The sequence below is a fragment of the Aspergillus tanneri genome, assembly GCF_003426965.1.
Source record: "Aspergillus tanneri strain NIH1004 chromosome Unknown AapTan_6_pilon_pilon_pilon, whole genome shotgun sequence".
In the NCBI taxonomy this organism is placed as follows: Eukaryota; Fungi; Ascomycota; class Eurotiomycetes; order Eurotiales; family Aspergillaceae; genus Aspergillus; species Aspergillus tanneri.
In genome coordinates this window covers 2,507,000-2,532,116 of record NW_022984633.1, presented here as the reverse complement: position 1 = coordinate 2,532,116, position 25,117 = coordinate 2,507,000, and the positions used below count along the sequence as shown (strand labels likewise).

The following is a 25,117-nucleotide window of genomic DNA, read 5'->3' as shown; positions in this document are numbered from 1 at the left end:
TGGATTCTGTCTTTTAACGCTAGAGAACCAGTCTTTTCCCAACGGTGCAGTGTCGCCATTAATGCGGAGGATTCGAAGGGCGATTTCACGCGTACAGGTGATGCTAGGAGGAAATCCTTGTTTATCCTGACTTATAATCCAATCAGAAGAAAGCTCTCTTGAATTGGAGTTAAATACTGCGAAGCTTGATGAGCAATAGTCTTGTGAACTACACCCCTCATCCGGCCATGCAGAGTGGAGTGGGGTAGGTTATATAGCCTTGAAGCGGCCCGTAGAGATGAGATTCTTTCGATCTGAAATCTTCGATAGCTGCTTGAATAGTTCTCTCGCGATCGTCCGTATTAAGGCGTGTTTGGTGGTGTGGTAGGTGGTTGTTTTGAAAAAGTGGGATGCAACGCGGTGTTCGCAATCTCCGGGTGATCAGGATGTAGGTGGCCGAACTTACACGTGCAAGAGTTGTAACTTGAGTCACGGTATCTTTTGGCCCGAGCAGTATTTTAATATTATTTTACTCTTAGTCTTAATCTTCAGCTATTCCGCTAACCCGCAATTCCGCATGACCTCTTGCCTTAGGCTAACTTTCAAGGTCCAATGTAAGGATCTCAGTAGTTAGGAACTAGGGCCGCATAGGCACGGCTTATTCCTGCCAACTCAGAGAGTTAATATATCACATGGAGTAAACAGATCTACAGTACATACTAAATTTGCAAACCCTCACTCTTGGTTAATTTTGCTACAATAAGCAGTACAATATTTTAGCGATATAATCGGGAGTGGTAGTGATAATCGCATTGATATTTGGGATAGCAGTAATTGCCAGTCTGTGACTGTGCTGGAATCTATGGTATGGCGAAGTCGAGCTTAATAACCAAAAACATAATACCTTGAGAGTAATTTTGATTCACGAGAATCAGGGTGGACCAAAGGGTGTAGGATATACGCCAACCTATAATGATGCACTGCACCGGAAGCACCGAGAGCCAAACGTTTCAATAGTCTATAGAGCTGAAGTCCACTCCAGCACAGATATTCTGCCTTGGACATGGGGTATCTGGCGTGCGACGACCTTTGGGAGAAATAGAAGCTAAGTGCTTCTCTACGCCATGCGTGCATTTCCTATACTGTCGCAGCCACCTGCATGTGTGCAAATTTAGAAGCCTGGCATTCAACATAGCGATGATGACGACTCTGCCAGTGGCGGAAGCAGAGTCACATCTAATTGTCTTTCCTTCGTGAGCCTACTATTGGTATCAGGTGGGAGTACTAAACTGAAGGATAAGGGGCTTTGGTCATCTCAGGCACAATGACGGGGAGATAAAATGATCTCTTGCTCCTTCCCAGATGGACTGCACTCTCCTTTCCCGCACCTTTTCTTTCCCAGACCTCCTACCAAAATCCCTTTTCTTCGCAACAATAACAATATTTCGATCCGGATGCAACCCAAGGTGTCGTATATCTCTCGCTGATAATACACTAGCCCTGCGTGCTGTCACTATACCGATTCTGTCGAGGCCGAGAAAAATCCAGACTCTCTGCTCTGGCCAAGTTGTGTTTAGGAGATAGTTGACCCTCCTTGTGGAAGAAATTATCCCCTGGAGCGTTGTCAATCAGAGTCCGAGCCCTCAATGTTAAGTTCCAGGTTGTTGTTAGAATCATTATCATATCCCTTGTCCGAAAATATCTCACTTACGGCGGTGCTGGCATCGCTTTCCTGACCAGCGGGGATAGAGGCACCATGGTCGAGAAAGTGCCACAGGAGACTTGACAACGTCATATTCTGCCACTTTCGAAGTGATGCATGCGATTATCTGGAAGTTTCTCGAAGAACCTCAGTGGCAAGATGAGATCATTAAAATTTACCAGTCATCCCAGGCCTTCCTACTGAAGAGAGATTAGAAAATATAAGAGATGGATTGGCAGGATATTTCTGTACAGTAGCTACCGAAGCCCTCTGCCTCAAATGCTGGGATATGAGATAGCTATTCCCAGGAGAAGCTTGGAAACTACGTCCTATCTGCAATATTTAACGCAGTTAATCTCTTTGCAACTTGCTGGGTTTTGCGGTGGTCGGGTCCTAGCGCCTTCTCATAGCCTGCCAGAGCCCGTTCGTACATCCGCTCTGCCTCCTTCAGCTTGCCCTGGTCTTTGTAGAGAATCCAGGTTGTGACTGTGCTCAGGGTGGATGTGTGGTCGGGCCCCAGCGCCTTCTCTTTGCCTGCTAGAGCTAGCTGGTACATCTGCTCTGCGGCTATAAGTCGGACCTGTTTTCGAAGTAGGTCTGCAATGCTAAGAGCTTTATCGAGTTGATTAGGCGCAATGTTATATAGGAGGTTATCTTGCTGGAAGGATTGCTGCACAAGCCATGTCGCATGAGCAGCTAAGCGAGAGTAAGAGAGGTGTTCAAAAGAATCCCTGCTATTACAAATAGTAGATTCAGCCACACACTCAAAGGCATACCAATAGTGCTGTGAATCGAGATTATTATTAAGTATTGCTAGTGTCCAGTCATGCACGCAGGCATGCATACTCCATGATTGCTGTACCAACTGAGTTTCTAAAAAGCAGTAATCTGTCAGTTTTCCCATTATTCCCTTGAAGCTAATATCGTCTGCCATCACTTCATGCAGCCATTTTGGAGAGTCTCTAGTAAGTCCAGCTCGTAGAAGCTCATACCAAAGGCTCTGGTTACTGAAATAGGCCAGTAATTTTAGTAACCTGGCGGCGTCCGGATCATTCTTTTCGAGATCAGCGTAGGAGAGATCCCAGGTTGTGTATAGCGTGCGATCTTGATACTCCGGGAGCTGGGGCAGCCGGCGTGAGTCAATTTTCCATTGTTTCTCGTACTCTTGAAGATAACCTTTAAAAGTGAAAGAACGTCGCTGAACATATGCCCCAGCGGTGGCTAAAGCTAGCGGAAGGCCATCCAGTCGCGTCGCCAGCTTCTTGGCGTAAGGGTCTAACGATTATTAGTGAATAGCTGTTATTATCGTTGTTAACCTCATACCATATTTAGCATTTTCTTGTTTGGACCGGGTTTGTAGGATCGCAAGGCTCTCTTCAACGTTCTGGAGAGGCTGAATCCGGATATCAATCCCGGCGACGAGATCTGGCCGTCGTGTGGTGATCACAAGAGCCCCATGGGAGCCAGGAGGATAATAATTTTCAATTTTAAACAGGTTGGGGTTGTCAAAGTTATCGAAGATTAATAACCACCGTGTGTTCTTTGTGTCAGATAACCATTGGTGGACATGAATCAAAGCTTGCCTACCCTCCAGAACATCGGGACCTTGTACATCAAATACCAGCTCAGCTATCGATCGAAAACTGTTATTAAGTGTGGCCTCCGATGATGCATTTAGCCAGAAGATCGAATCGTACATATTATGATGGCGTTCCGCGTAAATAATGGCAAGCTGTGTCTTGCCGATACCACCGACACCACCAAGGACTAGCCGTCGTTGACCTCGGGAACTGTCACCTGGTTTCAACACTTCTTTCATCTCATTTAGTTCAGAATTTCGCCCGATGAAGAGTTCTGGATCAATACGAGGCGCCTGGCCGAGGCAAACTCCAAAGGGTTTATGAAAGCTAAAGTCTTCTTTCTGCTTGACAACTATCGGTAACAGTCAGCATAATGTATCTCATAGATGTGGGAATAGGGGCTATGGAATAGTAGCGGTTGATAAAACGACGACTAGTATTGTGTGTTAATGAGACTTACCGGGCACGTGGTAGTGGTTTGTGGTGAATGATCCACGGTTGACCCCCAGCTGCACCCCATAGTTGTTGTCGCCGCTGAAATTTCCCTGAGACGCCATAATACAGGATGTGAGTAACGGCTGAGAACCTATCGAGCCCTCAGATAATTATATGGACATCAGCTCGACTTAGCCCCTTAGGTGATTTACCAAGCACGTTCCCCGCCCCGGAGACATTCCTAAAAAGTCCGGCTGCAGATGAGTTGTCAAGAAGATTGGCTGCGGTACTGCCCAAAGAGCAAGGATGGATGGCTGGTTTGAAGTGTTCTAACCAGTCGGATGACTGGGAGCCTGAAGATCTGGATGGAGATCCGAATCCGACCGGCCATTCAAGCGGCCTCCAAAGGTATAAAGGTATCTTTGCGGAAAAAGAAATATCTAAAGGCCTCGCGAAAAGCTGGACAGTGGCTAGCCAACCAACAGGTTGGCTTAGAATTCTGGTAAGGGTCTTGTTATCGTAGGCTTCATGTGCAAACAGTTTCATGCCAGCAGTAGAGATAAGAGGGAATTTGAGGAGCAAAACTGTCTTGTTTCTAACAGTATTGTGATATCAAGAGAACCGACATACCACAAGACAAATTTTGTCCAATCATGAGCCTGCTCAAATTGCCCTAGAACCCTGTGGATTATGGATGTGAGAAGAGAGGCATTGTCGTGAAAACTTTCAGATCGGCTGATCGCAGAGCGTATAAGAGAAAACTGCGAAATATTTATATTGGTTTTTCATGTCCTAAGGCAAACCACTGTTGTTAAAATAAGAAACGGACGAAAATCAAACCTAGACTTGTCGGAAATCCACCTATCCAAATGTGAAGATTGTTTTATTTCTATTCGAGAATGTACGGGGGAAGTTGTCAAGGTGGGATGAAGGAGGGGTAATCGGCTATCTGTTCCTGCAAGGCTGCCTAACTCTGGCATCCAATTGCCTAGTGGACATCATAGGCATAATCGATTAGTGAATATATCTGTAGCACACCTACACACACCGCAACGAAACTTCGCGGACCAACGCAACTTTTAAGTTGTTCAGCTGTTTTTCATTACCACCAGCGGCAATATATCGAAGTGGAAAAGTGTATTATTAAGGCCTGCGAAGCACTCAGATGCTTAAAAAAAAAACCAACATCGCAACTACTGCGCGTGCGTTTCAAGTGCCAGTCACGCGGCTTCGGGCAGGTTTCAACGGCCGCGACTCTCGATCAGCTCGTACGATCACTACTAAGCGATTAAATCAATCGCAAGAAGATGACTTCAGTGGATTTGGCAGCTTAATTCAGTTAATCTTTCTCCCACTGCAAGCACAATTACTCAACGTGCGAATGCGATAATCGCCCGAACACAAGCCAAATCAACTCCCGCCACCACCAGTTAATAAAACATGGGCTTATCGCTTTATACAACACCTCCCTCCTGATTTAACACTTGTTAAGCAAAAGCTAATTAAGTGTAAGCGAATAGAGGCCAAGGATATTGGAATTCTCTCAATCTGGTTTGAAAACTTCAGCCATTTATTGAGAGACTACCACCAAAAAATATCTATAATTTTGACGAAACTGGCCTTCAAATCGGTCAAGGAAAAGCTGAGAAACTCGTCGTTACTAGCTCGGTATCTTGTAAAAAAGCATCAAAGATAGCTACAGGTGACGCAGGGCAAACAATTACTACTATTAAGTATATCTTGGCGGCCGGCGAAGTACTTCCCATATATTTTATTATTAAAAGGGAGCACCACCTAGAGAGGTGGTACTATGAACAGCTAACTATTCCTGATAATTATCGATTCGCGCTCACGCCAAGGGCTATACTAATAAGATTGCCCTTGGCTTCGGTTTTTTGATCTTCACACGAAGAAAAATATTATTAAAAACGAGGAGTGACTTCTACTTCTTAACAGCGATGGATCACATCTTACATATAAATTTCTACAATTTTGCGAGCAAAAAATATTATACCCTTTACTTTTGTCCCACATACTACTTATCTTACTTAGCCACTTAACAGCATGCTATTTCTCGAGTTTAAAACATATTTTCAAAATAAAAATAACCAGGTTGTTCAGTGGGGGGGATTAGTTAACAATTAACGTGGTTTTTTGGAGATATTGCAGAGGCCCGAGATAAAATGTTTAAATCTCGTACAATCAGACATTCCTTTGCAAATAGAGGCATTTATCCGTGGGACTCATTAAAAGTCGTCCAGCCACTTTCAAGACCTTAGGTGGCCTGATAGCGAGCGTAGTACAACTCTATTAAGCTCTAGTCTTACAGTATCTCCAGTTCTTACGCCTCGAAGCGCTCAAAATAGTGTTGAGAAAACCAGGAAGCTTCTTTAAGGCGAAATTAATGCTTAGCTTAGGCGCCGACTCGAGCAGCACTTTCGACGTGACCAGATCGCAGCTTTGCAGCTAGCTCACGCACAACAAGATCCCTTCGCAAATCTTATACCGGGTGAGTAGGATCCTACAGGTCTACAGCTTATTAACAATGCTATTTTTTTGTAGATAGTACAGGAGAAAATCCATAGGATAGCTAAATAAATTCGAAAGTTGCGTTGGGCTGCGAAGTTGTGTTGGGGTGCGGCCTATCCACAACGCTGAAAGTGGTATGGGTACGTGTGCAGTGTTTCTCTCGTTGATATATAAACGTACAAGAACCCCGCCTTGAGGTGTAAATTATATAGTGTTTTCTGCCTTTCGCAATTATTTGCTTTTTCCTTTCCCAGCCCAATCCAGTTCGTGAAAAATAACAACCTTCACAATGAGCAGTATCACCAGAGTCGTAAAGCCATTTTCCCTTCTTGGCCAAGAAGTAAATATACCCACACTGATTGATGAACTGGCCACGAGATACAACATCGATCCAAAAAGTATCGAGGACATCTATCCATGCACCCCCATGCAAGAGGGATTTTTGGCCCTGAGTGCTCGGCATAAAGGTAGCTACGTTCATAACATTATGATCGAGCTGGCAGACAATATTCGATTGGATGATTTTTGTTCGGCCTGGAAGCAACTAGTCCAAGCAACACCAATTCTACGGACCCGATTTGTGCATCACAAAACACTCGGTTTGCTGCAGATGCCACTGCGGGAAGAGATCCACTGGATACGAAAGGAGGGTAGGGTAGAGGAGATGGGCGCTGGAGAACTCCCCGTCGAGTTGGGTCAGCCGTTAACGCGCTATACGATCGTCAGTGACACGAGTAGGAATCGGCATTGGTTTATATGGACTCTCCATCATTCTGTGAACGATGGAGGGTCACGATGGCTGATATCTGCCATGCTCAGCGATCTCTATCATGGTCGCCCCGTGCATCAGCAGCTCAAGTTTAACACATTCGTCAAACATATCCGGGAACAGGATTGGGTCCAGGGAAGAAAATATTGGAGGGATTTGTTAGAGGGAGGTGAGCCGATGGTATTCCCATCTCCCCTTGGCGCTGCGCAGACATTGGATCAACGTGCCACGACTGAGTGGGAACATTCCGTGGTGTGGAATCGCAAGTGGAAGGTCGGGAGATCAACTTTAGTCTCTGCTGCATGGGCCCTGACCCTCCATCGATTTAACCAGTTCAAGGACATCGTTTTTGGGACTGTGATCTCGGGGCGGAGGTCCCATTTCCGAGAGATCCAGCACATCACCGGGCCTACTATTGCCACGGTCCCTATACGCTTTCAGATCCGCAATGAGGAATCGGTGGCGCAATATCTGGCTCAAGCACATGAGCAGGCCGTACAGAGAGTTCCGTACGAGCAGATGGGCATGCAGAATATTGCCCAAGTCAGTGAGGATGCTCATCAAGCGTGCGGATTTCATAACCTGCTGGTTGTGCAGGCCTGGGGGAATTCCTGGTATCCAGACGAGAGAATTGGAATATGCCATACGTCGCCAGTGGATCTTGCTCCAGTAGCGTACCAATTCGCTGTACAGTGCTTTCTGGGGCCTGACAGAGTCCGTCTTCATGCCAATTTTAGCACTCAATACTTCGACGTGCCCGAGGTTAATCGTATGTTGGACCATCTTGGCTTCACTTTGAACCAGATTATGGAAAGTAACCCAGATGATTTAATCGCGAGAATCAACTGCTTGCCTTCTAAAGACTTTGACCAGCTGTGGAAATGGAATGCTGCAGTGCCTACACCCGTCGACAAGTGTGTTGACCGACTCATTACAACACGCGCCTTGCAGCAAGCAGAAGCTATAGCCGTCAGTGCCTGGGACGGCATATTGACCTATGGAGACCTGGATCGCTGGTCGACGCAGTTGGCAAATTACCTGACTGGACTTGGAGTGCAAAATGGCACGGTTGTGCCCTTGTATTTCCGAAAGTCGCTGCAGATGCCCGTGGCGACACTGGGGGTGCTTAAGGCTGGCGGTACTGCTCTGCAGCTGTCTTATACAGTACCTATCGGTCGAATCAAGACTATCCTCAGCACAGTCAGCTCGAAGTTTGCTCTGGCCTCTCCGATTGAGAGAACCAAGCTTTGTGATAGCATAACAACTCACACAATCCCACCCTTGGACCCTAATGTGTCTGTATCATCCAAGTGGCAGGTCCCTCATCAGTCCTCACCTGAGCTCCCAGCATTCATTCTCTTCACTTCTGGAAGTACTGGAACCCCAAAGGGCATTGTATGGAGCCACCAAGCCCTGTCGAGCAATGTAAATGTGATCGCCTCCACTTTTGCTCTCGGTCCGCAAACTCGTATGTTCCAGTTTGCATCTTATGACTTTGATGTCAGTATTCTAGACACATATTCAACTCTGGTCAGGGGTGGCTGCCTGTACATTCCGGATGAGGAGGAGCGTGTAGGTAACCTTCCGAAGGCCATGGCAACATCCCAGGTCAATTGTGTCTTTCTCACCCCATCTGTGGCTGAAGGTCTGTCACCAAGCTCAGTTCCAAGTCTGCAGACCTTGGCTCTCTCTGGCGAGAATCTGCGCGCTGAAGTGGCGTCTCGATGGCTAGGGAAGGTACGGGTGTTGGCTAATTGGTACGGGCCTGCCGAAGCTCCCGCTGCGACGATATCCTTCATCGGCGAGGCTGACTGGGCTTCTGGCACAATTGGATCATCCTGGGGCGGTGTGTGTTGGGTGGTGGATCCAAACGACCCTGATGTCTTACTTCCCATCGGTGCTGTAGGTGAGCTCCTGGTAGAAGGACCAATTATCACTGATGGATATATCGGTGTGGAAGCATCCATTGCAGAGAAGTCGTTTGTGACACCCCGATGGCTACAACGAGGGCATTCGGATTATTGTTCGGGACAATCTCACAGGATGTATCGGACGGGCGACCTGGTGCGATATAATCCCAATGGGACGCTGATGTTTCTGGGGCGAAAAGACGGCCAGGTGAAGATTCGCGGACAGCGTGTCGAGATCGGGGAGATCGAACACCAAGTCCAACGCCTTCTAGGAGAGCGGGGATCTGGCATTTCTGTAATTGTTGATGTGATCACGCCGAAAAATAGTAGTGATTCCACTCTTGTCGTGTTCCTGGCTATGGGGGAGGAAGCCAATGGACAGGTCGAAGCTGTGCGCATAGCCCTCGAACGACGGACACGGGGGCTGAATGACAGCCTATATACCCAGCTGCCTCGGTATATGGTACCCAGCTACTACATCCCCGTATCGCAAATCCCCATGACAGCGACGGGTAAAACTAACCGTCGACGACTTCACGATATCGGCGAGCAATTGACTCTTGAGCAGCTAGCAGAGCTACAGCCTAGTCGCGGCATCAAGCGCATGGCCACGACGACCATGGAATACAAGCTGCAGAAACTGTGGGCATCGGCACTTAAGTTTGAGCCCAGTCAAATCAGCGCAAATGACAACTTCTTTTCACTGGGGGGCAACTCGATTGCTGCAATGCAGGTTGCTGCCCTGGCCCGGGATGAGGGAGTGAATCTTTCTGCTGCAGACATGTTTGAGCAACAAGACCTGGGCCATTTGGCGACTTTCCTGGAAGGGAAAATCGCAGTTCAACAATCTAAATTGCCTAATCAGCCTTTTTCCTTGGCCGCGTCGGATATTCTGTCTTCATTGGACATAGATGCAGTGGAGGATGTTCTTCCCGTCACAGGGCCGCAAGTCGTTAGCCTGACGCAGCGGAGTCTTCTCTGCTGTTCCTTCACTATTAATGGGGAAGTGGACATTGGCCGACTGAAGGCAGCTTGGAAATGGGTCGTCCAAAGGCACAGCATCCTGCGCACAGTGTTCATTGAGCATCAAGGACGATTCTACCAGGTAATACGCAAGTCTGTGGATGTTCCTTTTCTCCACATCCAGTCCGCTGAGTCTTTGGACACTGTCTGTGAAAGTATCTCCAACGTGGATATCCACGAACCACCTGTCTCAGGGAAACCCCTTGTCAAGCTTACCTTGGTTTCCCAAAACACCCGGAAACACGTCCTGATAGTGCGACTTTCCCACACGCAGTATGATGGGCATTGTCTCCCTATCTTATTCAAAGACCTGTCGTTGGCTTACAACGAAGATGTTTCGTCGGTGGCGCCTGCACCATATTTCTCGGACTATGTTTACTACTGCAACAACGTGTCTGGACAGTCGGCATTTGACTTCTGGCGAAGATACCTTCAGGGCTCATTCGTGACAGCTATGCCTCCTTCCAATTTGGCACTCACTGACAAGCCCGCTGAGGTCAGAGCATCATTTGCGGGAAAACACCCCCCCAGCCTGCCCAATATCACGTTCCCCACGTTGGTAAACGCGGCACTGTGTTTTATTCTGGCCGAACTGGTCACTAAAGACGACATCCTCTTTGGCATGATAATAAATACCCGTGACATCCCATTGACTGGCATCTGGGAAACCATGGGCCAGTGCACTAATATCATCCCGCTTCGGGCTCGACTGAGTCCACACATGACAGTTCAAGGGCTCTGTCACTCTCTGCAAGACCAGTTTGTTCAGGTATACCGGCACGCACTTGTTAATTGGCCAGATATTATCAGCAGTAGTACGAGCTGGCCTAAAAATACGCGAATCGGCTGCATGATCAATCATTTGACGAGTGGCAATGTTATTGACTCTACTCTCTCTCTTAATGGTGCAAGCGTTTCAAGCTCATCAATGTCTGCGCGGAAAGATCTGACCGACCAAGTGATTTTTCGTTCACTGATGATGGGTAACAGATGGGAAGTTCAGGTCCTGACTTCAACCACTGTTATGGATACGACGGGTGCAAGCTTGCTGGCAAAGAGGCTGTATGATGTTGTCAGTGTCTTTTCTCAGTCCCCACAAGGGTCAATTAAGATAGGGAGGTGGGCGGGAACAGAAAGTAACACGCAAAAACTGCCCATCACGGCAAAAATATGAGCTGTAGTATAAATAGCTTAAATACAATTCATGCAAGACAAACAATATTCTGCCTGAATATTTGACCTATTCGATATTCAAGTCTTGATAACCACGGCAAGCAACACATGCTGCAGATAGGAAAAGCTGAACATGCAGCTTTGTTGGTATGGCATGCCAAAAAATATCCCAAAAATCTTCCCCCCATGCACGAAGTCTCGGCTCAAGCGGTTCAAACGTCTTCTCTTGTGGAGGACCAGTCGGCTTCCCAAAGACTAATTGCGCCTGTAGACTCCACTCCTAAGGGACCTTCTACTGCTCACTGATGGGTGCATCCAACACGGGGCTGTAGTGTTGGGGATTGCTTCATAACCCTTTTACTTGAGTGTCCAGACTGGGTAGATATATTAGCATTACGTGGGACTCTCCCACCAATGCATACGATTTTACCGAAAATCGTCAGAATTACGACCCTTCTCAACAACCACAACCATGATTGATTTATTATTCGATGTTATTTCATGGCTAAGGCTACATAGAAAACTGATCTGCGAAGATTTGAAATTATCCGACCCAGGCGTTGCTGCGAATTAGTGCTAGGAAATGTTGTAGATCACAACCTCTACGGTCGACCGTCGTTCAACGAAACCGCTATCAGCACTGTTTTCATCAGGATCTTGGGTTAGGTCAATAGTTCAGATCCTAATTCTTGTTTCGAGGAGCCGCAGAACCAAGCAGCTGTCCGGGCCCAGCTTTGGGCAAGATACCTTTCACCTTGAAGAAGTTTGACAAATGCCTAATCCAAACGGTCCGCACTCTGGGCTGAAATTCTAACGCCCCGTCTTCCAAGCATCTCGGTCGACTAATAGAGAAGTAATTAGCGTTGGAGCCCGTTTGACGTATCAAGCACATACAATGCCGCGGGGCTCCCATCTTTCATACACTGCCAGTGACATCAAAAACGACTCGGCGGATAGCCCTTGGCTTTTCTGGGCCTTCCCCGCCGCATCGGCCACGGCGCTACTAAGGGTTGTGGTATTCATCTCTTTGAGAATATACATGCCCCAGAGCGGTTTGCAAGCCTATTTATACATACTGCTTCCCCTCGTACATGCAGCACAGATTTTAAATGCCCTCAGTTGTATTTTTCACTCCAGCGACGTGTGCTTACTAGATTGTGCTTCAAATTTCTGCCGATCGTAAGCAAATACTGCCTCAGCTCCGTGATGCTTGCGCAATATACGATGAACATAGCTAGAAACTAGGGGCAAAATTAATGGAAATACCAATAACGGCAGGATTTTCTAAGATGGTTGTCGTCTCACATCCTTAAAGTGGGGGGCCAATCAATCTCATGATATAGATCTACTCTATCTAAAAACAGGATGCTCAGCTCGGCAAATTCTCACGCTTGCAGACTCTGTAAATTACAAGGCTTAATTTTCCATGATGCCCAAGGACCTTCAGATATTCTGGCTGCTATTCTTAATAGGATGCTTAAAGGTGAAGCGTCTGCATAGCTTGTCTTTTAGCAAGTAGGCCCTAACAGGCTAATAGAATTTTGGTTGGTGATTGAGTCATAACCGTCTCTAGGAGGCTTGAAGGGAGCCTAATTCCAAAATTAAATATTTATGTTCACTTTAACCGAGCCACGTGAAGTGGCATTCTCTCTGGCAATTGGAAAAGAGCCTGATGCAATATATACACACTGTAGAGTACCGACAATTCTACTACAACTCCCATCCTTTTGCCTCTTTCATCCGCAAGAACCACTCCTTGACATATGGAAGCTGCACATGTGGCCCATAAGGCTCCAACTCCCATTGCGGACTCGGTACAGGAAGCCCGGTCTCCTTCAAACAAGACTTTCTCAATTCCTCCATAGTACCGCCTCTATCATACTCTAGAGTCTTTTCCGCCGGATCCCGCGCAGCCATCATATCCTTTCTCAAGGCTTCGGTCTCGGCTTCACACACGCTAAGATCATTAGGATCGACAACTACGCCGTAATTGTCGTAGGCACCCTTAATGGTCACTAATCGGCGACGGACTTCCAGTGCAACCTTCTCCGCGGGACGAGTCAATGGATCTCCGAGCCCACCACCTCCCCATGTCACCCACTCAAGAAGGTCATTTGGGTCAACGCGAATGTGGTCGCATTTCGAGGGAAGGACTTCCACTGGCGGGTTTTCTTGGGACTTAGAGTATCTATAGAGGACCTTCCGCGAACGCGAGCCTGGCTTTCCGCCGCGGATTCCCCACGGCTTCATGAACCAACGATCATCGTGCAGACTGAACTCTCCCCGACACAGGAATCGGTAGAGAGTGCGTTGTGCGTTGCCACCACGGTAGTATCCAGGTCCGCCACTGTCCGCGACACTCTCGTTGGCTTCGATGCGTAAGGGGTAGTTCAGTTCGATGCTCTCTGTTGGAATTGACTTAATAGCTGGGAAAAGACAATGGCAGTCAAGGCCGTCACCAGCATGCCGTGCGGGAACACCACCGAAGCCAATCTGGTACAACTGATACCATTCTCCGTCTGGTTTGTACCCGGAGTAGAAGAAATGGGGAGAGTCACTAAAGCCAGCGGCAGCTGCATATAACGGGCTCTTCTGGCCGATAAGCGCCTGCATTACGTCCATTGTTCTGCCGAGCATATGAGTACGGCAGGAAATAGGTGCTGGTCGGACAGGTTTCAGGACGCTGCCCTCGGGGATATAGATATCAATTAGGTCATGGAAGCCATCGTTGATCACCGTGCCTGGTGCAGCTGCTGCGATCATATAGTAGCCGATAAACATCTTAAACATAGTCTCCGATAGATAAAAATTGATGCTGTGCTCGCTCTGCGGAGAGGTTCCACTCCAGTCGAACAACAACCTCCCGTCAGTCTTCTTCATTGTGCAGGTCAAGGCCCAAGGGCCAATGCCGTGACCATCATCATCCACGAAATCAGTAAACGTGCATGGTTCGTCGTCAAAATCTGTGTCAATAATCCTGGCCATTCCTGTGCGATTACGCAGTAGCAGTTCAGAGCAAGCCGCAAGATAGACCTCGCATCCGAACCGCGTGACAAGCTCACAAATACGGCTGGCAGCAGTTCGGCAAGCAGTGATAATAGCCATCAAGTCAGACCTGTACCAGTCGGGCTGTCGCGAGTTACGACAGAGCAAATCGACGAGGTCGGTGTTCATGGTACCTCTAGCATAGAGTTTAATACACGGGATCTGGACGCCGTCGTCAAAAATGGATGACGCATTAATTGACATACTGCCCGGGACCATTCCTCCGACATCAGTCAAGTGCCCGAACTGCGATGCCCATCCAATCAGTCTGTGCTCATAGAAGATGGGCAACAGAACGATCACGTCGTTTAAGTGGGTCACAGCTCCTTCAATCATATAAGTGTCGTTGGTAATAAACACATCCCCTTCCTCGATCGTGCCTTTCCACACGCCCAGGAATTGGGTGATGAAACTGCCAAACTGGCCAACAAGCATTTTGCCATCGGCAGTGGTAATAACGTTAAATTCATCCTGCTGCTCACGAATCGCCGGAGACATGCTACAACGGAGCATGAGAGTGTCCATCTCGCTGCGAATAGAGGCCAAGGCAGACGCAACTAGCGTGGGAATCAGTGGTGTCGATTGCACTGTCTCCAAAGCCGCCTCAGCAGTCTGGTCTTTTGGTTGCTCTCTCGTTATGTTATCGGCTGGGCGTATAAGAATGTTTCCGATAGAATCGATTTCACCGTAGTATCCGGGAAGGATCAGGGTGTTGCTGTCCATTTCAGTAATGATGCAGGGGCCGTCCACACGTACACCCTGGTGGCTTATTTTCTCCCGATCCCATAGCGTAGCCACCATCGTCTCTCCTTCTATGACTATCTGTTTCTTTGAGACCATTGCATTGGCAGGTGGCTTATTTGAGTCGGCCTTGCTGAGCTGAGGAAGCTCAATGCTTGGCGAAGCGTCAACTGCAACGATCTCGAGGCGCATCAGCTCCAGCTCAAAATTTGGAAGACAGTATTTGAACTGCTGTTCATGCACATGGTCAAATTTTGCTTGCAGGAGCGCTCGCCAAGACTTATCTTCCAGCAACAGATCCTGTGCCTTCAGATCGATTGTTAAGTTCAATGCTTGGCCTCGATATCTAAGATCCACATGATAGCTGATGTTTAGCTGCATCGGCTGGTTTGCGTTTGAGTTTTGCATAGTTTCCCTGCATGCTTCCTCGAGCGTGCTAAATCGGCTTCTTACCTCCTGCGGCGTTGTGGAGGAGAGTAAGCAGATGAAAGACGATGACTGAGAGTGACTCAGCCTAGTGGTAGCATCACCCAGGGCGCACAGAGTGCCTGGAGATGGGGGAACAATAACTGGCCAAGCGTCGAGGAGCTTGCCCACGGCGTTAGCGTGCAGTGGGCCTGCTCCTCCAAAAGCAACAAGAGCGAAATCCTTCGGGTCATAGCCCTGTTCAACTGAGACTAGACGTAGCGCTCCGTACATGGTCTCGTTAACCAGATTAATAATGTCCTCGGCGGTTTGGGTAACCGACAGATTCATCTGTTTAGCGACATCTCCAACTGCGGCCATTGCAGCCTCCACGTCCAAAGTAAATTCGCCTCCCAGGAGATTCTCCGGTAGATATCCCAGAACAAGATTGGCGTCGGTGACCGTGGCTTCATTCCCTCCCATGCGATAGCATGCGGGTCCTGGACTCGCCCCTGCGCTCTCCGGCCCGACTCTCATAGTTTCAGTGATGTCCATGTATTTAGCAATAGAGCCGCCTCCTGCTCCCACAGTCCGGATGTCCACTGCGGGCGAGCGAACGGTGAGCTGGCCTACCATCGTCTCGCGACGCAGCTGAGGCTTCCCTTGGTGGATTAGGGCGCAATCTGTTGACGTTCCGCCCATATCGAAAGTAATCAGATTCTTATACGGGGTGTTCCGCGCGACGACGTCCGCAACACCTTGAACGCCCCCCGCGGGACCAGACATTAAAATATTGACGGGTAACTCGCCCGCCATATCCAAGCTAGTCAGACCACCGTCTGACTTGAGAATGCGAATTATATTTCCATCCTCGGCAAGTAAGTCCTGCAAATTACTAAGATAGTTCTGAACAACGGGTTTGACAAGTGCATTGGTGCAGGTAGTGACTGTTCGCTCGTACTCGCCAACCTCTCTGAGGACATCGCTAGAGCAGATAACAGTCACTTCAGATCCGAGCTCCTCACGCACTACATTAGCCACTAACAACTCATGCTCGCTATTGCAATGCGAATTAAGCAATGAGATCGCCACAGCCTCAGGCCGTTCATTATTCCATGCTTTCAAATCAGCACGGAGAGTATTAATATCCACGGCGATAACCGTCTTCCCATCAACAGACATACGCTCCTGACACTGTATCACGCGCTCTAGAGGCACAATTGGTTCCGGAGGAGTATAGTGTAACCAGGCCCCCAGACCACCGGGTATCTGTGATCGGCGAACGGCTAGAATGTCTTTGTGACCTGAAGTCACAATAAGACCCGTACGTGCTCCTTTGCCTTCGAGAACAGCGTTTGTCGCAGTGGTTGTACCATGATGGATGAACTGGAACTTCCCGTCCCAGGAATAGCGCGCTTTGAGTTTTTGTTGCACCTTCCGAATTCCATTCTTGATGCCAATGCTTTGATTATGAACAGTGGTCGGCACTTTAGCTCTTGTGATTTGGCCGTCGGGCGTGAAGGCGCAGATATCTGTAAAGGTGCCGCCTACATCTGCTCCGAGACGGTATTCGTCTTGGCTGGCGCTATGTGGCATTGTGAACGGAAGGAGAGGGGCAAAAAAAAAAAAAAAAAGGTACAATCTGCCACAGACAGATGGAAGAAGAGAGAAGGAGGGGCAGTTAAAACCGCTTCAGAACTGTTTTATTTGTCTGAGTAATATGTGTTCAACTCCAAGAGCAGCTGATTCCGCGATCATATCCGAGTAACCCTATCAAACATGCAATAGGATTCAGACACCTTGAGAACCCCGCTCCCATCTAAGACAAAAAAAAAAAAAAGAAATATTAATTAGTAAAACAATTAAACGAAGATTTTTCGTCACCCAAATTGGGGGCGAAATCGCTGCACATGTGTTTTGAACGCTAATGCATATACTAACAGATTTAGTTGGTGCAGCGCTTCAAGATAGTGCTTCCTCCATAGTGCTTTACCGGACAATGCCATTCAGGGCCCATTTCTTTTGTTCATTATGCTGGTTTGGTTTTAGCATGATCACTAACTCAAGGTAGTTGTGCACAAGAAGCATCCACCACGGAGAATGCGACGAGGCGAGATGAGTGTCTTCGGGGTTCGGGCTTAGAGAGGATGCTAAAATCCCCGAGGATAATCGCTCGCTAATTTTCCTTGTTCCCCCCTTTTTTCGCTGCTTCCAGAACCGAGCGCTGGCATTACCCAGTTCATCATCGTGCATTAGGGCTCTGGAGGATTCAATGTTGCATGTGTGGTCGGTCCCCACAGACTGGCTATGGACTAGTGCCTCGTGCTAGGAACCTTCAACTTTGACTTTCGGAGTTTATTCGCCAATATGATTACTTACCCACAATAACTACATACTCGGCCCAGACGACCCACCACCCTTCCAGGTCTCTAGCTAGGAATAATTAATACCTGGATATTTTAGCATGCCGCGTCGTATCGCTGAGCGGGTCAGGATGGACAAGCTGTTGAAGGACAATTCTCTAATCCACTATGCTGTCAAAAAAAAAAAAAAAAAAAAAAAAAAAAAAAAAAAAATGAACAACTCGGACAGAGTATTGCTCTAATTTATATACAAGTCTCTGTACTCTCCACAAGCTCCCAAATAAGAAAACAAAACATAAAAACAGAAGGGACCTCAGAGTTTTGCCCTATGTGGAGCATCCCGTATTTCCAGCTTCCCATTGCACAGGTATCTGATCCCTGTCAAAGGTCATCCTTCACCTATCCTTATGTTAGTCAAAGAGCACACAGAGGCCCATGGGGCTTATGTCTCTGAGCAGCCAAGTCCTCGTGCAGTTGCATTTGAGGAGAAGGAGGTTTTCAAGAAGACGGATTCTGGGGTCAATTTCCGCGAGGTGGGTTGGTTCAATGCGGGCGTGATTTTCATCAAAATTCTTTTTGCAACAGGGGTGCTTTCGCTGCCATCGGCGCTGTACTCGTTAGGTGCGGTGGGAGGATCAATCAGTATTGTGGCCTGGGGATGCTTCAACACTTACTGTTTTGTAATTCTGGGCAACTTCCGTATGAAACACCCTCACTGCCACTCGATTGCCGACATGGCCCAGGTTGTCGGGGGCATTGTTGCCAAGGAACTGACTGGTCTGCTCTTCATCATTGCCTATGTACTGGTGACGGGCAGCGGCATAGTTGGCGTGTCAACGGCACTGAATGCTCTTTCGCACCACGCGGCCTGCACGGTCTGGTGGTCATTCCTGGCCGCGGTTGTGATTGTCGCGACTGCCTCCATCCGCAAACTTGAGCATGTCGGCTGGCTGACCTATGCGGGATTCCTGTCCATTTATGCTGCTGTGCTCATTGTCGTGATCGGGGTGACCACCCGAGACCGGCCAGCAGCTGCACCGCAAGAGGGACCATACGAGCTGGGCTTCGTCGCTGTCAACAACCCGGGTTTTGCCGCCGGTATGGTGGCCTCCTGTACCATCTTTGTCTCCTCGGCCGGCACCAGTGCCTTCCTGCCAGTCATCTCGGAGATGCGGAACCCGAAAGACTATAAGAAACCGCTGTATTTCTGTATGGCCCTGGTGACTGCATCGTACCTCGCCTTTAGCTTGGTTGTCTATCGCTGGTGTGGGAAGTGGGTTGCAAGCCCATCGCTGGGGGTGTGTATTACTTTCCTTTCCAGAACCATTGTCCAAGCCCTGGAGCAGAAGATAACATCCTTTCGTACAGAGCGCAGGGCAAACGATCAAGATGGTGTCTTACGGCGTTGCACTGGTCGGATTGATCGTGAGCGGCGCCCTCTACCTGCATGTAAGTGTACCCGGATAACTTTTAGCCGATTTTCTGTCGTAGCTCAAACGGTATCCTTATAGGTCGCTGCCAAGTACGTCTTCGTACGGATCCTGGGGAAATCGCGCCACCTGCAGACCAACACCGTCATCCATTGGGGCACCTGGTTTGCCAGCACGATCATTCTCGGCGCGCTGGCGTTTATTCTAGCGGAAGCGATTCCGATCTTCAATTATCTAATTGCGCTCGTGGGATCGGTGTGTTTCGCCCCCCTTGCCATGAGCCTTCCTGGTTGGTTCTGGTTGTACGATCACGGGCACTACAGGAAGGGGACGTTGATTCAGAAGCTTGTCTACCTGCTGCATTGCGGCATGGTGCTTCTGGGGCTCTTCTTCCTGGTTGGGGCAACGTACGGCGTGATCATTCAGATCATCAATGCATATAGCTCCGGAGCGATTGGTACATGTTCCACGATTTGCCTATCAATGAACTCCTACTGACAGGACATCTTGTAGGATCGGCGTTTAGTTGTCTCGATAACTCGAATTCGTCTTGAACCGTTCGACTCTTTTCTGACTGGACCAGAAAACGGCTCACACTCGCCTGCAGTGTAGAAGTCTGCCAAAGCAGCTCGACTTTGCTAACTCGGGCCTATCTGGCTGTCTCTTCTGCCAGCATGTACCCTCATTTGTTTGCGTGGGAGAGAAAGTCAGTTATGATTATTGTACATTAGTTCAACATGCGTCCAGGGGTCTAATAGAAGCATATAAGACAACGGCGAGCCATCGATTTGCTGCCCGTTAGAGTTACTTCTAACTGAGCACGATGGTGTGACCCAGTAGCCGAAGTATGGAATACAGTTCGGTACAGGGGGCGGAAGAGAAAGACACAAGAATATAGGGGGCCTTTTGAACCGTCTTAATTCTGCTCCACATCAGTCAGGAGTTTCACCGTTGATCCTTATAAGGCATACTGAACGGTCTTTTATTATTACTATGACTATTCCCTAACAAACTGCGTGCGCTGTAGAAAAGGTACTTTTGTCAACCTACAAATAACTGAGTTTCCACTACTGGCCGCCGTTTCGGCTTAGTGGTAAGATTTGTTGAGAACCCTGTAAGAAGTCGCATTTTTCTTTTAGTATACTAAACTAATTACGCGTCTTGGTCTGGAGCTTATTTCCGGCATTAAAACACAGAGTCAGAATCCTAGAAGCCTTGTTGCTAGGATGTATATTTGATACATAAAATTTTTTTAGTACGGAAGTACAGATAACATATTCAGAATATCCCTTAGTGTTGTGCGCGGTGTCAGTACAAGGGATATGATACGGTATCCAAACCACGAGAATGGATTATAAAATTGTTAGCATTCTATAGCATTATTTACAGAGGACAGTGGTTCTGTTGGTAGAAAACTAAAATTTTCATTGGTTGTGGAGTGGGTTAATGGTCACCTATAACTGGCAATGTTTGGTGGAGGGATGTTCATTAAACGTCTTATCAAGCTGGATTACCTAGTTAACCCCTCACAAGGTATCTAACTAACGTAGGTAGTTAGTTACTCCATGGGTGAGCTGCGAACATGGGCGAGCTGCACATCTGTATTCCCATGCAAAACAGCACTTTTTTTAACTCGGATATCTCAACAATTCTTCCATTATTATGCTTTATATTAGACAAATTCATTCTATATGAGTATGTAAATAGGCATTGTAAATACTTTTTACATTTGTTTTGGTCTCATGCACATATACCAGGCTTGAAATATTGGGTAATTTAGGATATCAAGGCAAGTAATAGTGCTGGCCATTTAAAAAACTATTATACTCTATTCAGAACCTACAGATTCCTCAGATTAAATTTCTATTAATAAAGAATCGTTAAGTTATCCCAAGTTAATAAGTGCCATTTTGTATGGAAATGCAGATCCGCATCTCGCCCGCCCGTATTCGCAGGTCACCCACCCATGCAGTCCGTTATTGCATCCTTCTTGACCCACTGCCACGGTATCAGCCAGTTGCATGCAGCTTAATATCAACTAATACTTCCGCTAGTTAACTGTCGGGCTCTTTCCGCGCAGATCAATACTTGTCCGTGTCTTCCAGGATCCGGATCGGGCCATCCGTCCTCTGGCTAGCGCTCCTGGCTGCGCTAGACGTTTGATGACAGCGCGATTACAACCCAAGCCAACAACCGAGGAGGCGATGGATCTAGCGCGTTGCTGGTGTTGACTAGAAATCTGCATGCAGTCTCCTGATCTGGCTGGATGTAGATAACTAACCACAGGCTGGTGGGTTCGATTTTGCCGCTTCTGATGACTTGGTAAAGTTTGCAATGAATGAAAACGATGGGCAACCTAATTCCCTTAACGGTTTCTCCTTTCTTATACACTTGCCAATCCATTTCTTGGTCTCTCCACGAGCGTTCCTTTCCCTTCCGTATGTACTTTAACGTCGTTCGTACCCATTGATCTCGACACGACTGTGTATGCTCTACTCATCCAGTCGCAGAGATCTCTATCTACAGCGTCGCAGGCCCCAAGATGTTGGAAGATCCAGCGATCCCGCCACCACCTGGGGTCGTGTCGAATTTTGCACATCCACATGATGCCCTTCACACAGTAAACTTAGCAACGCAAATATTGTGCATTGTTGTTGTGACAATTATTGTGATATTGCGTATCATCATCAATTTGCGCCTTCGGAAGAGCTTGGAATTGGAAGACTGTGAGTAAACTGTCGTGATGCACAATCGATGATACGGATGTTGACGGCCGTTATTGCCATAGATATGACTATCGCAGGATGGGTATTACTCTTCCGACCCTGGATATTGACTGCGCTGAATTTATATCCATGCCTTCTGACAGGTCCTCTTTATTGGGTTCTGCGCCAATATGCTTGTGCGTATGTATCGCCAAAATCGCCACAGGTTAGGTTGACTATATCTAACAGATACAGTTAATGCATACGGCGGTGGATACCATGCCTGGGATGTGCCAAAGAGCGAATTTCTTGATTTTCAAAAGGTAGACTATCCACTAGAAATACCCTACCAAGTACTAACATCCATCCGAGTCAAGGCCTCCTACGCGATCACGCTCATTTACGTCCCCATGGTGTTTATCGTCAAGCTAGCCCTGCTCTCCGTGATGCTCCGGATCTTCGCTCCCGACCCCCACAAGGTCTTAATCATCTACACCAGTGTGGTCGTGCTCCTGCTTTACTACATCCCAGCTCTGTTCATTAAGATATTCTTTTGCCATCCTATTTCTGCATACTGGGAAGGTACCAGCAATGGGGGGACCTGTATTGACCAACAGAAGGTCATCATCGCCGACTCAGCGATCAGCATTGCCAGCGATCTTTGGATCCTCATTCTTCCGGTGCCCATGCTATGGTCGCTGCACATGTCGCGTGTCAAGAAACTGCGGGTCATCGGTATTCTGGGAGCCGGCGGACTCGCCACCGGATTCAGTATCTGGCGGTTGGTAATCATGGTCGAGGAGGCTAAGACGGCGGACATTACCTGGTTTTGGATCCATTGCGTGTTGACAGCGTAAGCCCTGCTGTCCTTCCTCCGTGGGTATGAGTCTGACTATTTTCCTAGCAACGCTGAAGCGGGCATCGGGTTGATCTGTGCATGTCTGCCCACATTAAGCTCATATGTCGTGTCTATGAAGAACAAGAGCACCAATGCCACGAACGGTAGTTACCAGCGCAGTCACGAGCTCAATAGCTGGAATAAGCTCTCGAGCTCAAAAAAGAACGGTAACCACAGCTCCTCCTTCCCCCCGACACAGACCGACCAGGCGTGCCTTATCTCCACCGTCGAGGGCGCTGAGCAACGCGAGGGGTCAATGACAAGCCTTCAGGAGAGCAATCATCCGGAACGCCCCGTCATCCATAAGGATGTCTCTGTGTCCCAAAGCTACGAATTTGTAAAATAGTCGATCATTAATTATTACTACCTACATATACATCTGGCCGACCGATAATACTGCAAATGAGTTCCAGATTGGACGTTAAAACCAGGAGATCAAGTTGCTATACTTAACAACATTGTCGATTGATATATATCAGGCTGTTTCAGATGTTCCACTCAGTTGGTCCTAACTGCGCTTGGTTCGAATTTTTGTTTCCGAAGGACATGGTACATGATTAAGGCAGCAGAGGCCATAGTTACTCGGTGAAGGCGACAACTCTAAACCGAATTGGAGAATTTGATCAAGCAGGTATCGAACAGCCACCTCATCAACATTGCGATTCTTACTCCAATTGACTACTTCTTGTATTCACTCATTGTTGGGAGTCCGACAAAGCATTGCATCCATCATATGGAAATGTTAGCACGACAACGTACTCTGTAATTTGGGCCCGTCTGACTCGACGTTTTCTGGAAGCCACGCAGTTGCTGCCATTGGACAAGAAATTCGCGATCAGGATCTTCCACATCAGTGGCGGAAGGTGGGGTATATGATGTGTTTTTTCATTTGTCATTATCTAGAATGCTTTCGTTTATGCTTTGCACAATGCTGTCGAGGTACCGGATTATAAGGGCTGCGAAGATACTCGTCGAGGACCCGATCTTGCAGTGTGGTGAAACTCAGGTTGCCTCGGACACATACCATAGTATGTAAATGCAACATCTCTCAGCCGTTGGTTGCTACCACTCCGATACATTTTAACACACCACCAAGGATTCCGACTCCGTCAAATTTGGTGCCCAGAGGGCCGTCAAAGACGGCCTTGCATGTATGATGGAAGAACTGCGCTACAGCTACTGGGTTGGGTGTGGCAACAGCCTGACGGATGGTCACTGTTGCAGATAGGACGATTCCGGAGTTATATCTGCGCCGGCGAGTGTCAGAACTAAAGGATTTTGCAGGCCCGAATAGTTCAGCGTGAGCCAATTGCCGGGCGTCCTTTCATGGACGATTAATCCTCGAGCCAGAGAGCAGATCAGCATTTTTTGGGAAAATAATCCTGGGACCCACATACCATGCTAGTAACAGTCTGCAGTCGTAGGATGACAGGGTCCTCGATGTTCCCATCCGCCGCGAGAGCCTCTACTGCACTTTGCTATTGGACCGCTGCAAGGAATATCGTAGGAAACCGATCTCCGTTGATGGCATTTGACAAGAAGTGTTTGCCAGGGAACATCTGGCGCAGGGCCACGGAATCCTCCAGAATCACCTCTCGAAGATAGAAGAGGAGGCTTGTGAGCCCACACGACAGCAAGGTCATTAATCTGGCTGGCCTGTGGCCCGAAGTGGCCCTTCCAGGTGTAAAATTTAGGTACTGGCTCTTCTTCATCCACATGCCTCCGGTGGTTTGGTTCTCTCCATGGTGTAAGATCATGGACCCAATGCCCTGTTGCTGTTCGGATGCATCTTCCTCATCGACGGACGACCGGCCAGATCATGGACAGTTGCTCATCTGGCGGCCTGATATTTGCATTCCTGATTTCAAAACTATTCCCTACGTGATGGACGGATGGCCATGACCCTTATAAACTTACGTGGTAATGAGTTAAGATAGCATCCTATCATCTGCTCCTGGCTCCATCTCCCCAAACGCAGGACCTGGTCTTCGCTGATTCCCTTCAGCTCCGCTAGCCCGGCACCAGCACTTCGTCCAACGTGGGTACTCTTCTGTGAGAAGATGCTAGCATACTGGAAGGCTTTTGCTACCAAGTCCCGCTGTAAGTTATAAGATATAGCGGCTTTGGGGTCCCCAGTGATGCTCTGTTGATTAGTTGTAACTCATATCTCAAAGATCGCTTGCTGAAATCAGGAGCGTCTCGTCGCCAAGGTCCCAAAGACAGCAGATAAAAAGGCAAGACCAATTAGCATACAGAAAAGAGGCTTCCTGTTACGCAAAGAAGCAGTTGTTTTCCTGGCGCCCAAACTGATTTTGGTTGCCGGCGCGCGTGGTAAAGATGAATGGCATGCACTGACTAGGGCCTTCGTCCTTAAACTGAAAGATAAAGAGATCTGAGATCTCCGCAGCGCGCCTATCCCCACCACGAGTG

General features: G+C 48.0%; 6 protein-coding genes across 6 annotated transcripts; 3 read left to right on the top strand and 3 right to left on the bottom strand.

The window, feature by feature from the left end:
- Positions 1-2,003: 2,003 nt before the first annotated feature.
- ATNIH1004_008860 (uncharacterized protein) lies at positions 2,004-3,818 on the bottom strand (the record flags this gene model as incomplete). The annotated part of the gene is made up of 3 exons (XM_033573463.1): positions 2,004-2,956; positions 3,005-3,613; positions 3,722-3,818. The coding sequence occupies 3 exons, from the start codon at positions 3,816-3,818 to the stop codon at positions 2,004-2,006; spliced, it is 1,659 nt and encodes a 552-aa protein (XP_033424015.1).
- Positions 3,819-6,514: 2,696 nt separating this feature from the next.
- On the top strand, positions 6,515-11,101 carry ATNIH1004_008859 (Nonribosomal peptide synthetases (NRPS); the record flags this gene model as incomplete). Its single annotated transcript, XM_033573462.1, has 1 exon — positions 6,515-11,101. The coding sequence occupies one exon, from the start codon at positions 6,515-6,517 to the stop codon at positions 11,099-11,101; it is 4,587 nt and encodes a 1,528-aa protein (XP_033424014.1).
- Positions 11,102-11,876: 775 nt separating this feature from the next.
- On the bottom strand, positions 11,877-12,123 carry ATNIH1004_008858 (uncharacterized protein; the record flags this gene model as incomplete). Its single annotated transcript, XM_033573461.1, has 2 exons — positions 11,877-11,942; positions 11,995-12,123. 2 exons carry the CDS (start codon positions 12,121-12,123, stop codon positions 11,877-11,879), a joined length of 195 nt encoding a protein of 64 aa, XP_033424013.1.
- A 687-nt stretch (positions 12,124-12,810) lies between these two features.
- Positions 12,811-16,887, bottom strand: ATNIH1004_008857 (uncharacterized protein; the record flags this gene model as incomplete). Its single annotated transcript, XM_033573460.1, has 1 exon — positions 12,811-16,887. One exon carries the CDS (start codon positions 16,885-16,887, stop codon positions 12,811-12,813), a length of 4,077 nt encoding a protein of 1,358 aa, XP_033424012.1.
- A 1,174-nt stretch (positions 16,888-18,061) lies between these two features.
- On the top strand, positions 18,062-19,638 carry ATNIH1004_008856 (putative neutral amino acid permease; the record flags this gene model as incomplete). The annotated part of the gene is made up of 4 exons (XM_033573459.1): positions 18,062-18,952; positions 19,023-19,103; positions 19,166-19,541; positions 19,598-19,638. The coding sequence occupies 4 exons, from the start codon at positions 18,062-18,064 to the stop codon at positions 19,636-19,638; spliced, it is 1,389 nt and encodes a 462-aa protein (XP_033424011.1).
- A 1,988-nt stretch (positions 19,639-21,626) lies between these two features.
- Positions 21,627-23,033, top strand: ATNIH1004_008855 (uncharacterized protein; the record flags this gene model as incomplete). Its single annotated transcript, XM_033573458.1, has 6 exons — positions 21,627-21,810; positions 21,873-21,892; positions 21,954-21,990; positions 22,045-22,112; positions 22,167-22,642; positions 22,694-23,033. The coding sequence occupies 6 exons, from the start codon at positions 21,627-21,629 to the stop codon at positions 23,031-23,033; spliced, it is 1,125 nt and encodes a 374-aa protein (XP_033424010.1).
- Between the last annotated feature and the right edge of the window lie 2,084 nt (positions 23,034-25,117).